Below are 15,797 nucleotides of genomic sequence, written 5' to 3'. Positions count from 1 at the left end.
ACTTCATATTATATTTGAAATGTAGTACTAGACCCTTGGTATATTTTTGTATATTATCTATACAAATATATGGTATATTAGTTGTGTATATTGCATACCAAATGATACCGCACATTCTGTATATATGCACTCTGTTAATATACCGCAAATGTTATCCTATTGGTATATGGTATTTTTTAAATGTAGTAATATGTCAATATACCAAATATAGACCTTGGTATGTTTTGGTATTTTGTAGGTATGTTAATTTGGTATATAATATTTTATAACGAATAATATTACTCATTCGGTATATAAAATATACCATATTAATATACTGGAAATGGTATATTGGTATATGGTATATTTTAAATGGTATGTTTTGGTATTTTTGTCGGTATGTTAATTTGGTATATTTTATATCGAATAATAATGCTCATTCGGTATATAAAAAATACCATATTAATATACTGGAAATGACATATTGGTATATGGTAGTGATATATGGTATGTTTTGGTATTTTTGTCGGTATGTTAATTAGGCATATTTTATATCGAATAATACTGCTCATTCGGTATATAAAATATACCATATTAATATACTGGAAATGGTATATTGGTATATTTTAAATGTGTAGTAGTAGGAGTAGTAGTATATGGTACAGTATATAGTAGTACAGTATATAGTAGTAGTATATTTTTTAGTATTTTTGTCGGTATATTTGTCATATTTAATACCGCATGTGAAATGTCAAATATCTTACACCGAATTACACCCTTGACGCTGATCATGAATATATAGTATACAGTTAATGCGGTCGAAGATGCCTCCTTCTGTCAGTTTCAGTTGTAATACCCTTCCACCTTATGGGCAGCGGGTATAATGAGTATTTGCGTTGACTCAGCTAAAAGGCCTGGCGACCGATACCGGCGACCATAATAATAGCAGTATCTCCATTGTCCCAACATTGCAATTAAATTTTAATTACACTTTGAGCGCGCAACATGCTAACAAGTTGCCAACTGCATTCTTCTTACGCTTGCCGCTTACTGCTTGCCGCTTGCTGCTTGCTGCTTGCCACTTGCCACGTTCTCCGTTCTCCGTTGCCTAGCTGCACTTTTAATGACAATTTATCGTCTGGAATCGCAAACGGAGCCGGACATCAGTTCGTGTCTCGTACTGTGTCCAGTCTAAATTAGCCACGCGTTGCACAGTGGAAATAACAACAGAAAACTATTAACTAAAAAAAAAATCTAAGCAAGCTACAGTAATTGTGAAATGTCAATATAAATTAAATAGCTTTATCGCTGTTTATTTTTAAAGGCACTGCGGTTAGGCAACCTAATCGACTGATTACTCAACGCTGCGAATGAATTACAAATAAATAAACAACTCTCAAATATCGTTTATTTGCTCTCTCTCTCTCTCTCTCTCTCTCTCTCTCAAAACCAAAACCAAATTCAAACTCAAATTCATTTCGCTTTGTTTTCCAAAATTAGGTTTCTATTAATTTGAAGTTTTTGTCAACACAATTTGTGTAGCATACTTTTTGGGGCACTTTCATTGAAATCCATTTTCAAATATGAAATAAAATATTAAATTTGTGTAAATTGTTTATTTAAAAAGAAATATTAAAGCTTTCTTTACTTAGTCATTAATATTTCCATTCAATATATTTCAATTCATTTTCTTTTCCATAAAACATAAGTCATTATAATGTAATGCTTATTGTATTGCATTCATTCACCATTTAAGTCAGAAATATATTAATATTTATATGTTTTTAAGTTCAGATTATAAAGCACATAGTTTATATTGAAATGGTTATGCAAATGATAAGTAAAAAAAAAGTTATCTTAAGTCTTATGGAATTGAAATTATCTTGCATTTTGTGAAAGAACAAAATTCACAAAAAGTAAATGTCTTTTTTAATTGCTTCAACTTCGATCGAAATTACAACTTGTTCCACTGTGTGTTGCTGCTGTTGTTGCACCTGCATACGGATCGTATGCGCAATAAATAAATCAGCCGTAATTAAAAGCGTCCAGCAAAGTTACCAAAAGGCTCTCTCTCTTTCGACCATTTTGCCAAGCAGGACTTTCTGCCTAGCTCTTCCTCCTCTCTTCCCCTCTCTCTCTCTCTTCTCCCCAATCACCCATCGTCTCAACTGTCATGCTGAATTTGCCTTTACCTCGCCGCTGCTCCTCGCTAGCCTTTATTCAGGCGTATCCTTGGCACACAACTCCCAGCTATAAATTACTTTATGTTCCAGGAATTTGCCACACACACACACACACGAGCACACACAAAACGAACGGAAAAGAGACCGAAGCGAAATAAAAGCGAAACAACAACTAAAAAATGGTATAAATTCATATTTCTGTTTTGGCCTGGCAGGGAATCTAGGCATAGATAACGCTGCCAGAACCCAAAAAATAAAAACTCAAAAAAATGGGGAAAAAAACACAGAGAGCAAAAAAAAAAAGAAAAAGAAATCCGGCAAAACGCCAAAAGGCCAAACGCGTTCCATAAATTGCGCTATGAAAGCGCCCCGAGGGGACAACTGGAAGACAAGCTGATTGTGTTCTAACAGATACCGAGTGTTGAGAGTATGGGATAAACCAAAAAAATAAAAAGAAAGACACTGAAAAAAGAGAGCGTAAGCTACGAAGAAGTTGGAGTAAGAGAAAGATTTGAAATGAAAGCGAGAAAATGATATAGTGTCGCTTGCTTGTAAAGCGCAATATCTTTCAAATCAGCTTAAGATTAAAACGAGACTAATATATGTACATTAATTAAAGACAATTCCAATCAACTATGTTAGCTTAAGTTTAAAGCTTATTCATTGCAGATTGAACGATATTTTGTAGGTGGAAATCAAAACAAATATATGAGAGCTTACGTTTCAGTTCAAGTCAATGAAGATCAACGAAGTAAAATCAACATCTGTAGACTTAATTAAGTGATTTTTAATTAGCATTATGTAAGGACAATATTTCACTTGACTTAGCTGTGAAGTAATTTAAGATATGTTGTATTATTTTTATTGATATTGTAAGTCAATTTATTTGTAGTGTCTTAATTTTTAAATATTTTCATTTCCAACAAATTTAATTTAACAAAGACTTTTGTGTTGTGTTTAAAATTGAAATAATTAAAGATTTCTGTAGTTTCTCATTAATTTTTTTATTGATTTTAATTCATTTCGTTTTTTTAAAGACACAAAATTGGACATCATAATATTATGCATATTGTTTTGCACATTTTACAATTCAATTCAGAAAGAATTAAATAATGATGCACGTTAAAGTTTTGATTCATAAATTTAATCAATTTTTGGATATAAATAGGAAATAATAAAGATCTTTTTATTTAGTTTTATTTTGTAATATCCTACTAATTAATTTCACTCAAAATAACTCGATTAATATATAGTAAATATATAGTAAATATTTTTTTCAATCTCACAAAACTCTTCAAAAAGCCATAGAAGCAAAAATTATTTCCTATTGATTAATTCCACCAAAAAACAACTTGATTAATATACACAACTATTTTTGAAGTCCACAAAAATGCTAAAAAAGCACATTAAAGCAACTTGCCGGCAGCTTAAAGCCTTAAGGAGACCGCAACAAATTGTGTTGAATGTACAATTAGCTGTAGCTCAATCTCAATGCTGGCAACTTTTAAGCGATGCCTGATGCAGCATTAATGCGGGCTAAAACGTGCCACGCCCATGCCTCGCAAAATGAAATGCAGCTTTTCAGATGTGTTGCACATGCAACATGCTTCGCGGTGGGCCGCTGAAATGCCAACCAGACACAGTTGGGGCTAAGTGGGCAAGTACTGTTATTTTCCCAGCCCGCTTCAGCAGATTGCCTGTCAGCGCACATACACACACACACACACACTCGTACACACACACACACACACTTAGAGCTTGGCACGTAGTCGAGCTCAAGTTCAGCGCTGTAATGGGAAAGATGTTGATGGAAGATGCTAGATGGACTACGACGTCGACGACGACGACGACGAGCAGTTGCTGCTTCGTCACTTAGTTTGCCATTTCGCTGCCAGCTTAGTTTAATGTACTTTCCCTTCAACCTCCCCTCCTCTCCTCTCTCCTCATCTTGCTACGCCACAGACACCATCTTCATTTTGGTCTAAAGTGTTTTGCCCTGCGCTTGATTGACATGATATGATGACAGGCGTGTGCGGGCGCAGTTATTTCTAGCTCTCTTTCTCACCCACTTTTCACTCCCTCTCCTCCCCCCCCTCTCTCACTCTCTCTCTCTCTCTCCAGCTGGCTAGATCGATATGGCCGCTGGCCGCTTGCTCAAGTCGAGACCCAAAAAATGGAGGCGTTGCTGCCGTTGACATTTGACTCTACCCAAATCTCAGGCAAGCGCAGAACAACGGGCGGTGACTGCCCAAGCAGGCTTTTATTAATTGACTTTTTCGCAACAAGAGAGATCTCACGCAATGTTAAAGTACTCTTATCTTTTATCTTAAGCAACTCCTTTAAACTAAATAATAAATAAACTATTAACGAACAAAAAAGTATAAAATACAATCTACGCTTTGGCAAAACCGATTAAATTATAGTAATACAATTTATAACTAATTATAATTGTATGCTAAAGTTGTATGGCTTAAAATACTGTTCCATTTCAATTTCATTGCATTGTTAATTGATTGATTTCCAAGAAGGTTTAAAAATACGTTTTTTATTTATGTATAAAACAAGACATTTAGTTTCAAGAATGTTCCATTTTATTAAGCAAATTTGGTCATCTCCATTTGTTTCTGTGTTCAAATACTAGTCCATTCCATTTTGTTCCATTCTTAACTACTTAATTTTGATGCGAGTTTCACTTATTTATGCATTACATTAAAAATTCAATTATGACAAATAAAAATTGTGAGTTTTCTAAAGGCTATAAGTTTTCTAGTGTTACATTCCATTTCGCGTCACTCAAATTTATAACATTTGAAGCGATTCTAGTTAGTTGTAGGTGGAAATGAGCATATTTATATATACATACGTAAACAACAATTAATTTGTTTATTTGTCGTTTCATTCCATTGTGTTCCATGTTGATTTAATATATTTAGTGTTGATAAATGGCTTAGATTTTACTTGAATTACACAGGATGCCTCTAATGAGTTTGAAAAGTGTTTCATTTCAATTTGTTCCTCTCCAATTTAGGAGAGGCAATAAAACTATATTTAGTGTGATATTCCGATATAGCTGAATATAAGCATATTTCTACGCTAATATTAATATGAAGTATTTTTTGCTCAAGCGACGTTCCATTCCATATCGTTTCATATTTATTCATTATATATATTAATATATATCATATATTAAGTAACATATATATAATTAGATCTCTATAAGATGCTTAAAATTCTTCGCTGAGTCGTCGTTTTTTTCCAGTTTGTTCCACATGGAGCCTCTTTCGATGCTTTCCCCTTTGTTTCATATTTATTTATTAGATATATTATGTTGTATATCTATATTATATCACTATAAGATGCCTGTAAATCTTTACTGAGCAGACGTTTCATTTCATTTCATCGTTCCATTCCATTTTCTTTCATATTATATATATTATATTATTCATTTCGTTGTTCCATTCCATTTCGTTCCATATTTATTTATTAAATATATTATGTTGTATATCTATATTATATCACTATCACGTTTCATTCCATTTTGTACAAGCGACGTTCCATTCCATATCGTTTTATATTTATTAATTATAGATATTTAGTTACATATCTATAATGGTTAGTTAGTTACATATCTATAAGATGCTGCAAATTCTTCGCTGAGCAGTCGTTTCTTCTTCGTTTCTTTCCATTTTGTTTCATATTTATTTATTAGATATATTATGTTGTATATCTATATTATATCACTATCACGTTTCATTCCATTATGTACCAAATGATGCTTTACCATAGCAGATGGCGATTGCTCATGCTGTTCAACAGCTGTGGCTAATGGCAGCTAATGTATTACTAACTCGTTGCTGGGATGCATTTGCTCAGCGCTAAACATCATCAAACAGTTTGCTTAGCTTGTAATTTCGATTAAAGGATTTGCATGCATATCTTATAGTAGTTGTTGTTGTTGTTGTTATTGTTGTTGTTCATGGTGCTGTTGCTGCTGTTGATTAAACATAATTTATGTTTGGTCCAAGTGGCGACCATTAGCGCTTGGGTTTTGCCCGGTCTGCCAACGCATCGCCAGCTGCATGATAAATGTGCCGCATTAGCGCGCCATCGCGTTGAACAATAAATTCCCTCCTGCGAGGAGGAGCGAAATGTCGTGGAAGTGAGGGGAGAGGGGGAAGTGGGGGAGGTAACGGAGACATTGACCGGTCGGTCGCAAGTGGCCGGCTGATCGGACGCTTCGGTTAATTTCGCTGCGGGAATTTTAAATCATCTTTAAATTAGGGTCATGCAAACTCAATAAACCAAATGCGGAAGTGTGCAATGAATGGGGGCGAGGAATGCGCTTCAAGAGTGTGTCAGTGTGTGCATGTGTGTGTGTGTGTGTGTGTGTATGGTAGCAACAACTCAATTAGCGGCACACACACACACACACAGAGAGAAAGAGGGAGATAGAGTCAGAGCAATCGCCATTGCCAGTGAATGCGCCACACACATTTGCCACAATTTGGCAAACAAATCACGTAGAAGCTGCTGCTGTTGCTACTTCCCTTCTCTCTCTCTCTCCCTCTTCCTCTCTCTTTCTCTGTCTCCTTCCTATTTCGCTTTCTCCTCTTTCACATTTCTTCCTGTCCTGTCACTTTATATAGCTTCGCTTCTTATATCGACTCGCAGCTTGCTTTGCTTTTGTTATTTCATTTTAGCTGATTTTTACCATCCTCCGCGTGCAACGAGAATAACTGAATTTGTCCCGTTAGTTATCTGGCTGTGTGTGCGAGTGTGTGCGTGTGTGTGTGTGACCCCATCAAAAATACTCGTAATATAATACCATAAATTAGTTAGATTTGGGTGAGGGCACAAGTTACGTAGACACTATATCTCATACCTGCTGGCGTTCTCGTTTGTCAACGTAAATTGCACGCGCCCTAAGCTTAACCGCCCACAAATAGCTACACATTCGTCGTTTCATTCCATTGTTCCGTTTATTTTTAGATGTATCACAGCACAGCTACTTCGCTTTGCACTCTTTGATAAGCTGCTCTTTGTACTCTTTACTCTTTGTCAACCAATTTGAGTAAACAAGAAAGGAATAACGAAAATATCGTTTCTTTCCAATTTGTTTCTCAATTTGAATGAAATTTTACTATTTGCATTTTACGACATTACCAAACAGTTTCATTTAAAATATCGTTTCATTCCGATTTGTTTCGGTATTCTTGGCTTTGACATTGCCGAACTGTTTCATTCCAAAATGTTGCGCTGTTGTGTACATTCGTCTTTCCATTCCATTGTAACGCGTATTTTCAGCTCAGATATTTGGCCTTTGCAGATTGTTTGTCAGCCAAATTGAGAAAAGCGGAAAGGCATTTTATTGTTTCATTCCAATTTGTTTCTCTTCCAGAATTCCTTTTATCATTTGTTTCACTAATTTCGCAGAAATCAGTTTAAAATCGCTGTTTTTTGTTTTATTGTGGTTCACTGAGTTTTCACAACTGTTTCATTCCATATTGTTGTTATTTAATTGCTGAGTTTCATTCCAAAACATTCCACTATGCTTTCGAATGCAACTGATTCATTCCATGTTTCTTCTGTTTATTAAGATTGAAGCTGTTATGCGATGGCAAAAGTTTCATTGCATAGATTGCAGCTGTTGTGCGCTGGCAACTGTGTTTCATTCCATTCTGTTGCATAGTTTGACATTTAATCCTGTATAAGTTTATTATAGCGCTGCATTTCCATTTCATTCCACGCTTAACTATTCCTTTGTATCGAGCACACATTCTCTCCCTGTCTTTCCCTCTCTCTCTCTGCCTCTCTCTATTGTTATTGCTGTCGAAAAATTTCCATTTGCTTAATTTCGCTTGGCACCGAAAAATGTAAAATGTAAATTTCCCGTTGGGTTCGCTGCAATTTTAAATGCTCTGCTTATCGCATCGTTTCACTTGTCCCACTCTCTCTCGCTCTCTCTCTCTCACTCTCTCTCTTTCTGATAATGCTTCCTGTCTGTTGGTTCTGGACTAGAGTCTACCATCTCTCTCGCTCTCTCTCTCTAGCGCAGTCTGCGCTAAGTTTTGTGTCGTTTGCATAGTTTATGCATATGCATGAGTTTTTGGCAAACGCCAAAAGTATGGGCAAAGATGTGTGGCCAAAAAAGCACTGAGAGAGAGGAGCGGGGAGCAAAGAGAGGAGCGTTCTGATGCCACGTCTACATGGCACAAGAAAATTATCGACACTTAAAATGTTGCAAGCATCGCTGGTTTGCTCTCTCTCTCTCTCTCTCGCTCTCTCGCTCTCTGTGTGTGTCCTGCAAAGGATTTCGAGCCTGACGCTTATGTAAGCTTAATGTTTATGCAGCTTATGCTTCATAAATTCGCCGCCAACAAGGGGGCATGGGTAGAAGGGAGGGGTTAGAGGGTTAGACGGGAGAGGGGAGACGGGAGACGGTGGCAGGTCTGATGTCTTTGTCTTCCGGTGCGATGGCCGCCATTTTGTGCGCTTTTGCTTCAACTTCCGCTGCGCTGTGCCATTTGTTTATTGCCAGTTTTCATTGCTTCATTTTGGAAGACTCTTCTCGCTCTCTCTTCCCTTTCCCTTTCCCTTTCCCTTTCCCCCTGTCGCACGTTTCCTTTAACTGTATGTGTGCTTGTGTATTTTTATTTCCCACTCTCACAGCACGGGCTGATGAAAATATTTTTACGACAAGTTTTTCGCAAAAAGATTTGCAACATTTGCAGAAAGCAAAAGCATCAACGGAAGTTCTGCGAATCAGCGCAAAATGAGCGCAGCGGGTGGCCGCAACATGGACGGGACGGGGGAGATGGAGAGAAGGGGGGCAACAGCTCAAATGAAACGCACATTTTGGCCATAAAACGCTTAACGCTGCTATGCAGCTACCCCCCTCCCGCCTCTGCTCATCATCATCGTTCGAGTCTCGTTTTGTGCCCGGGGTAACATCCGGAAGTTGTCATGTTTTATGTTTACATCAGCGCCAGAAGCAACAGCGGAAGCAGCAAAGGCAAGTGCCAAGCACGTGAGTGGAAGGAAAGCAGAGGCAAAGGGAGGGGCAGGGACATATGGTTGTGCAACAGCAAAAGTTACATACATACTATATATACTTGTATATATATGTATGTATGTATGTATGTTTGCTTATCTCGCAGTTGCTCATGAATTTTGCATGCGGCAGCTGAATTGCAAAATTATAATTAGGCAACTGAAACGGAAACTGAAACTGAAACTGAGCTTGTTACAGCCAAACACACACGACCAGGTCAAAGGGCAATAAGTTCCCTATCTCTCTCACTCTCTTTCTCTCTTTCTCTGTCTTTGCTCCTCCTCAATATCCCTCTCGGAGCGTGTTGTTGCTTCGTATTTTGCCTTGTGCACTGCTCTTTCTATTTCTGTTACGCAGTCCACGCACGTTCGCACATAAAGTTCATTTTATTAGCTGACGTTTCTCCATCCTCTTTGCTCTCGTTCTCTCTCTCTCTTTCCCTCTCACTCTTTCTATCTCGCTTGCCAGTGATTCGTTTTTGCATTCTGCTGCCATTTCTAATCTTGTGCTTGATGCGCACTCCAAGTGCACAGTGTGACCAGCTCGCTGATTTAAAAATGCACTTTATGTGCATGTGAAAACTATCCAACTAAGAAACTCAAGAAACTTCATCAACAAAATACCAATTTTATGCACTTTTAATAGTTTCTTAATACAACTGAACAATTCAAATGTAATTTAAAAGTTTTTAACTCTCAAAATGTGAAGCTTTCACTTTTATTTCACATTTCTTCTAGCAACAAAACTTAGCAGTTTCGGCCTTAGTTTGGTCACACTGGTTTTAACTCTTTTACTCTTAATTGTTAAGCAAATTGTCTAAAATGTTGTAAAGCTGTGACTTTTTATGAAGACGCAAGCTATTTTCTATTTCTTTTAGCAACAAAACTCAGCAGGATTTGCCTAAATTTGGTCACACTTTTTTACTCTAAAGTTTAAACGAAATTGTCTGAAATATTGTAGAGCTTTTACTTTTTGAACAATTTGAAAATTTTCAATTTGTCAGCAGCACTTTCCTTAAGTTGGTCACACTTTTTAATTCTACAACTCTTAAATGCGAAACAAATTGTTTGAAATGTTGTTGAGCTGTAACTTTTTATCAAAATGCAAGCCAATTTTTAAAACTTTTCAAATTTCTTCCACAAAACAATCTCAACAGTTGTTTGCATAGTTTGGTCACACTGTTTGCGTCGCGTGCCTGATTAGCAAATGGTGAAATTTTCCTTTAGCATTCGGCTTTTTCACAGCTGCCAAAGGTTTTTTTTTTGGTAATAACTTTTAGTTGAGTTGCCACGCCCCGTTTTGCGTTTGTCGTTAGGCAGGCGGCAAATAAATATTCAATTGCAAATTGCCTGACAGCTTCGAAAAGAGTCTCAGGACTAAGAGGGGTGACGAAGGAAAGGAGGGGAATGTGTGGCCAGGTAAAGAGCTCGCTGGTCGCGTGGCACATGGCGCCGACAAAATGGACGCGTTCAAATTGCAAATTGCGCTCGTTTACAAGCGAAATAAATGCGAGCTCGCGCCCCGCCATTAGGCCAGCTCCCTTTCCCTTTCTCTTTCCCCCGCCCGCCCCTTTTGAGGCCAAACAAGGTGGTTAGAAAAATGAAGCGTCGTGCCGCAAAAGACAAGTTGTTGGCAACCATTTTTGTGTGTTGCGTGGAAGTTCGCATAATTAGATAAGCAGCAGCAAGAGCAAGAACAAAAGCAACATCAGCAGCGCAATGTCTAGCCAAGCCCCCGCAATAAAAGCCCCTCCCCTTCCCTCCCCACCCCACCCCTCTCCGTCTCACTCACTTACTTACTTACTGGTTAATCCTGGCCAGACATTGTCACAACAAGCTGCTGACAGATGACGCGTCATAAAAGCAGCGACGTCAACAATGCGCCACCAAATGTCTGAGGTTAGGAAAGGTGAACGAGCAAGCACCTGGGAACCACACAGTGAAAGAGAGAGAGAGAAAGAGGTGGAAAAGAGGGAAGCGAGGACACAACATGCAATTATACGCAATCAACATAAATCATTCAAATTGCCACAAAAAAGCGAAATGTACACTTTGAATGTGGTCGAGCAACGAACGTTTGGAATCGAGCTGAAGCAAGTAAGAAACCTACAATCGAGTGTCCTCGACTATGAGATACCTGCTACGCATTTCGAATAAAAGCCAAACAGTGCGGTATTATCCTTAAAATATACCGAAAATATACAAAATGCAATATTTGGTGTTACATTACATTGTCAGTGCAGTATTATTCCGACTGTATTTTTCGTATATTATCCTAAACTATATACGGCCATATTTGATATATTTTCAGTATTATGATATGCAAAATTGGTATACGTACTAATAGAATATACCAAATTGCCATTGTGGCATTATTCTTATTGTATTATTCCTATAATAAACCATGCTATATACCAACGGCTATGTTTTTGGTATATTTGCAGTATTTTGTGGTATATTGGGGTATGTAAAATATGTCATATTATCAGTGTGGTATTATTCTTAAATATACCAAACTTATATACCACAAAAATACTTAAAAAAAAAAAATATAACAAAGGCTTTATTTGGTGTATTAATGTATTGTTGTTATATGTACAATATACTGCAGAGTGGAAAATATACCACATTTTCAGCCAAGCTATCATAAATACTGCAGTTATTGTTGTCTGTACCAAAAATAGCGACTCTAGTTTCAAAATTACGCTTGTTATTCGATTTGTATCGATTTTAGGCAGCGGAAGTGGGCGTGGCATAAATTTGAAACCAACTTGATCTGAGTGTAAACATACAAAGTGCAAATGAAAAAAGAATGATAGTTTTATCTTGTAAAGTCTCCGAGATCTAGGTGTTCATACGGATGGACAGACAGACAGACAGACAGACAGACGGACATCGCTATATCGTCTCAGGTGATCAAGAATATATATACTTTATAGAGTAGAATATGTTTCCCTCTGCCTGTCACATTCACTTCATGGCGGCACAAATTTATAATACCCTTCTACCCTATGGGTAGCTGGTATAAAAAGAGGAGCAGCTGAAGCTGAACCGAGCAAGTAGACTGTGAAGAGGTGAACGGGGGAGCAGGAGGTGAGGGGGAAGCTAATTTGCAATTGAAATGCCTAAGCCAAGACAAATTTTGTGCGTACGCCAACTCAGAGGCACGGCAAGGTAGCAACAGAGAAAAGAGAGAGCAAAAAAAAAAGAAACGAAGGGACAGCAAAGGACAGGAAAGGACAACACACTGGGACCGCATTACGCATACGCCGCGTTGTCAACAATTTTCAGCTGTGTAGCGTGCGTGTTTCTCTCTGTATCTGTGTGTGTGTGTGCCTTCCGAGTCTGACAAATGCGACAACGGCACGTGAGCCACAAGGCCAAGCCTGTCCAGGCAAATGTCAATGTCGGCATAACAACATTTTATTCAAGCAACAAGAGGCACAAGAAACACACACCTTCCTCTCTCTCTCTCAGTGTCCCTGCCGCATCGCAAGGCAGCAAAAATTCGCTCTTTGGTAATCTATCTAACTATCTGCATCCAAGTATGCGAAATAATTTCTTAAAGACAGGCGACAGCAACTTGTATTCAAATAAAAATCGTTCGAAACGAATTCTTTAAAAGTGAATTATTAAAAAAACAAACATTAAAGCAAGTATAAAAAATTAAAAACAGTCTATCTAAACTCTTTAAAGTCATGAGTGAAAACCTTGAAATTATATTTTATAAAAAATATGAATTCAAAAAATTTATATTTGATTTTAACAAAAATAAGTAGGAAAGATATTTGCTAAAAATTTGGAATAAAAGCAAAATGGTGGGGTATTATTCTTATAATATACCAAATAAATATACTACAAATATACAAACATGTACCAAAGGCTATATTTAGTATGTTGAAATGGTACTACAATCAAAATATACGAGTACTAGAAAGTAGTTAGCATACTAGATGTCGGTATTATTGTCATAGTATTCTATTAAATAGATATATTGCAAAAATACAAAAATGTACCGAATGTTATATTTGGTATATTTTTATATACGAAACATACCAAATTGTCAATGCGGTATTATTCCTAAGGTATTATTCTTACAATATACCGAATTAATATACCGCATATATACTAAAAATATATACCAACTGCTTTATTTGGTATGTTGAAATGGTAATACAATCAAAATATACTAGAAAGTAGTTAGCATACTAGATGTAGGTATTATTGTCATAGTATTCTATTAAATACATGTATCGCAAAAAATACAAAAATATACCGAATGTTATATTTGGTATATTTTTATATACGAAACATACCAAATTGTCAATGCGGTATTATTCCTAAGGTATTATTCTTACAATATACCGAATTAATATACCGCATATATACTAAAATATATACCAACTGCTTTATTTGGTATGTTGAAATGGTAATACAATCAAAATATACTAGAAAGTAGTTAGCATACTAGATGTAGGTATTATTGTCATAGTATTCTAATAAATACATGTATCGCAAAAAATACAAAAATATACCGAATGCTATATTGGGTATATTTATATATACGAAACATGCCAAATTGTCAATGCGGTATTATTCTTAAGGTATTATTCTTACAATATACCAAATATTTATACCGCATATATACCAACGGCTATATTTGGTATGTTGATATAGTACTTTATTTAAAATATACCACAGAGTAAAACATATACCCGATTGCAGTTGACCATACAAAACAATTTCTTAAATATGTTCTACACTTTTGACCTGACCGCAACCAAATTTCCTGTAGTTATTATTGATCAATAATATATGCATCCTTCAGTTTCTAAATAGTAAATACCACATAAATAAAACAAACGGGCTTCAGAGTTAGTCAAGTGGCTCAACAGTGTATGTACATTATATATTTTTTGGAATACAAATGTACATGCGAAATTTAATATCGAAACAATCGTGATCATCGTCGGTGTCGTGTTTTTAGTGTTCGCAAAATTGAAAGCTTGAACTATGAATTTGAAAAATTTGACAAGAGAGCGAAATGCAAGGAAAGAGCCCAAAATGGTGGAAGGGGAAGGGAGTGGAAGGGAGGAAATTGGGGAATGGGAATGGGGAAAAGGAAAGGGAAAAGGGAAGAGGGAACTAGGAAGTAGGAAGTAGGAAGTAGGACAGGGTTATGTTTTAGGGCAAATGGGAATGACTGTTTTTTTCTTCCTTACGTTTGTTTTGGAAACTATTGTCTTTTTTTTTCTCGATTTTTTTTTTTTGTGTTTTTCATTTTTGTACTTCTTCGTCTGGTTGAATTGTCGTATCGTTGGTGGATTGCGTGTGTGAGCGGTTGGATGGTTAGTTGGATGAATGTCAACGTGCTCCTCTCTCACTCGTGTGTTCTGAGTTCGTCCTTCAGTCAAACAGCTGCGGCTCCTCCTCCTGATCCTCGACATCGACATCGACGGGCGGACCAAAGATGTGGGTGAACGTCAGCTGCGTGTATGCGATGACAGCCGAGGGACACAAGCCCAGCGCCTCCTCGAGCGTTACCCATTTGGAGATCTCGTCGCCGGGACAGACGACATGCATGTAGACAATCTCATCGATCACCGCATGGCTGATGATCGCCATCGGACTGCTGCTGCCATTCGCATTGGTCAGGGTTGTTGGATTCAGATTGATAACCATCTTCGTCAAGTCGCGTCCAGAGCTAGAGCCAAGCCAAAGTTCTATCCAAAGTAGCTATCACAAAAATTGGGAGTGAATGATGTTTTCTCTCTCTCTCTCTCTCTCTCTCTCTTTCTTGCCACTCGCTGGGTGTTATGTGGTGAGTGGGTGCCTCTTGATGCACTCACACACACACACACATACAGAGACACACACACACACACGCACACACAAATCTGATTGTGAATTTGAGTTGCTTGCTGTTTTTCAATGTTCAGACTTTAATTGTTGTATTTTGTTTAGATGTTAAGTCAAACACATTCACCCAGCCTGACACTGCCCAGCAAAGGCAACTCAGCTAAACTGAGTTTCCAAATTATCATTTCAATTCATATTGTTGAGTTGAATTTTGATGACACTTTCTGTCTTCCGAATATCCAACAAAGAGATCAGATTCTTTTCTGCTTCCAATTCATTCTGAATACATACTTTCCTATTTAAGCAATTCTCATTTCTGTTTACTCATCTGTCTATTCATTTTCCTAACTATGCTGACTCCTGTTAATTAATTCTACTATTTGTGTTCTTTTTCTTGCTGTTCACTTCGCCTGTCAATTGGTGTATTTGCATTCTCCTCTCAATCAATCCTGTCAATCGATCCTGTCAATCGATCCCGTCGGTTTATTCTCCTCTCTTCTCTTGTATATTAATTCTAATGGCAATCGATTCTCCTTTCTGTTTAATTGCCTATACTTATTACTTATGAATTGGTAAAATACGTATTAATTTTTCTGATCTGTTTCTTGATTCTCCAATCGATCGATTCTATTGTCTATTAGGAGAATGCTCCCAAACTAATCTTTCTTATACATATAAATTCCATTTCCTGTTCATTTAGTTTAGTTTTGTCTTTTGACTCCGCTG

At 37.0% G+C, this 15,797-nt stretch overlaps 1 protein-coding gene across 1 annotated transcript; it reads right to left on the bottom strand.

Annotated features, from left to right (window-relative positions):
• Positions 1 to 14,081: 14,081 nt before the first annotated feature.
• Positions 14,082 to 15,208, bottom strand: LOC133848891 (uncharacterized). Its single transcript, XM_062284622.1, has one exon. The coding sequence runs from the start codon at positions 14,892 to 14,894 to the stop codon at positions 14,619 to 14,621; it is 276 nt and encodes a 91-aa protein (XP_062140606.1). The 5' UTR covers positions 14,895 to 15,208; the 3' UTR covers positions 14,082 to 14,618.
• Between the last annotated feature and the right edge of the window lie 589 nt (positions 15,209 to 15,797).

Source organism: Drosophila sulfurigaster, chromosome X (genome assembly GCF_023558435.1).
Source record: "Drosophila sulfurigaster albostrigata strain 15112-1811.04 chromosome X, ASM2355843v2, whole genome shotgun sequence".
Classification (NCBI taxonomy): domain Eukaryota; kingdom Metazoa; phylum Arthropoda; class Insecta; order Diptera; family Drosophilidae; genus Drosophila; species Drosophila sulfurigaster.
The sequence above is the reverse complement of the archived record's forward strand: the minus strand, read 5'-3'. Positions and strand labels throughout refer to the sequence as shown.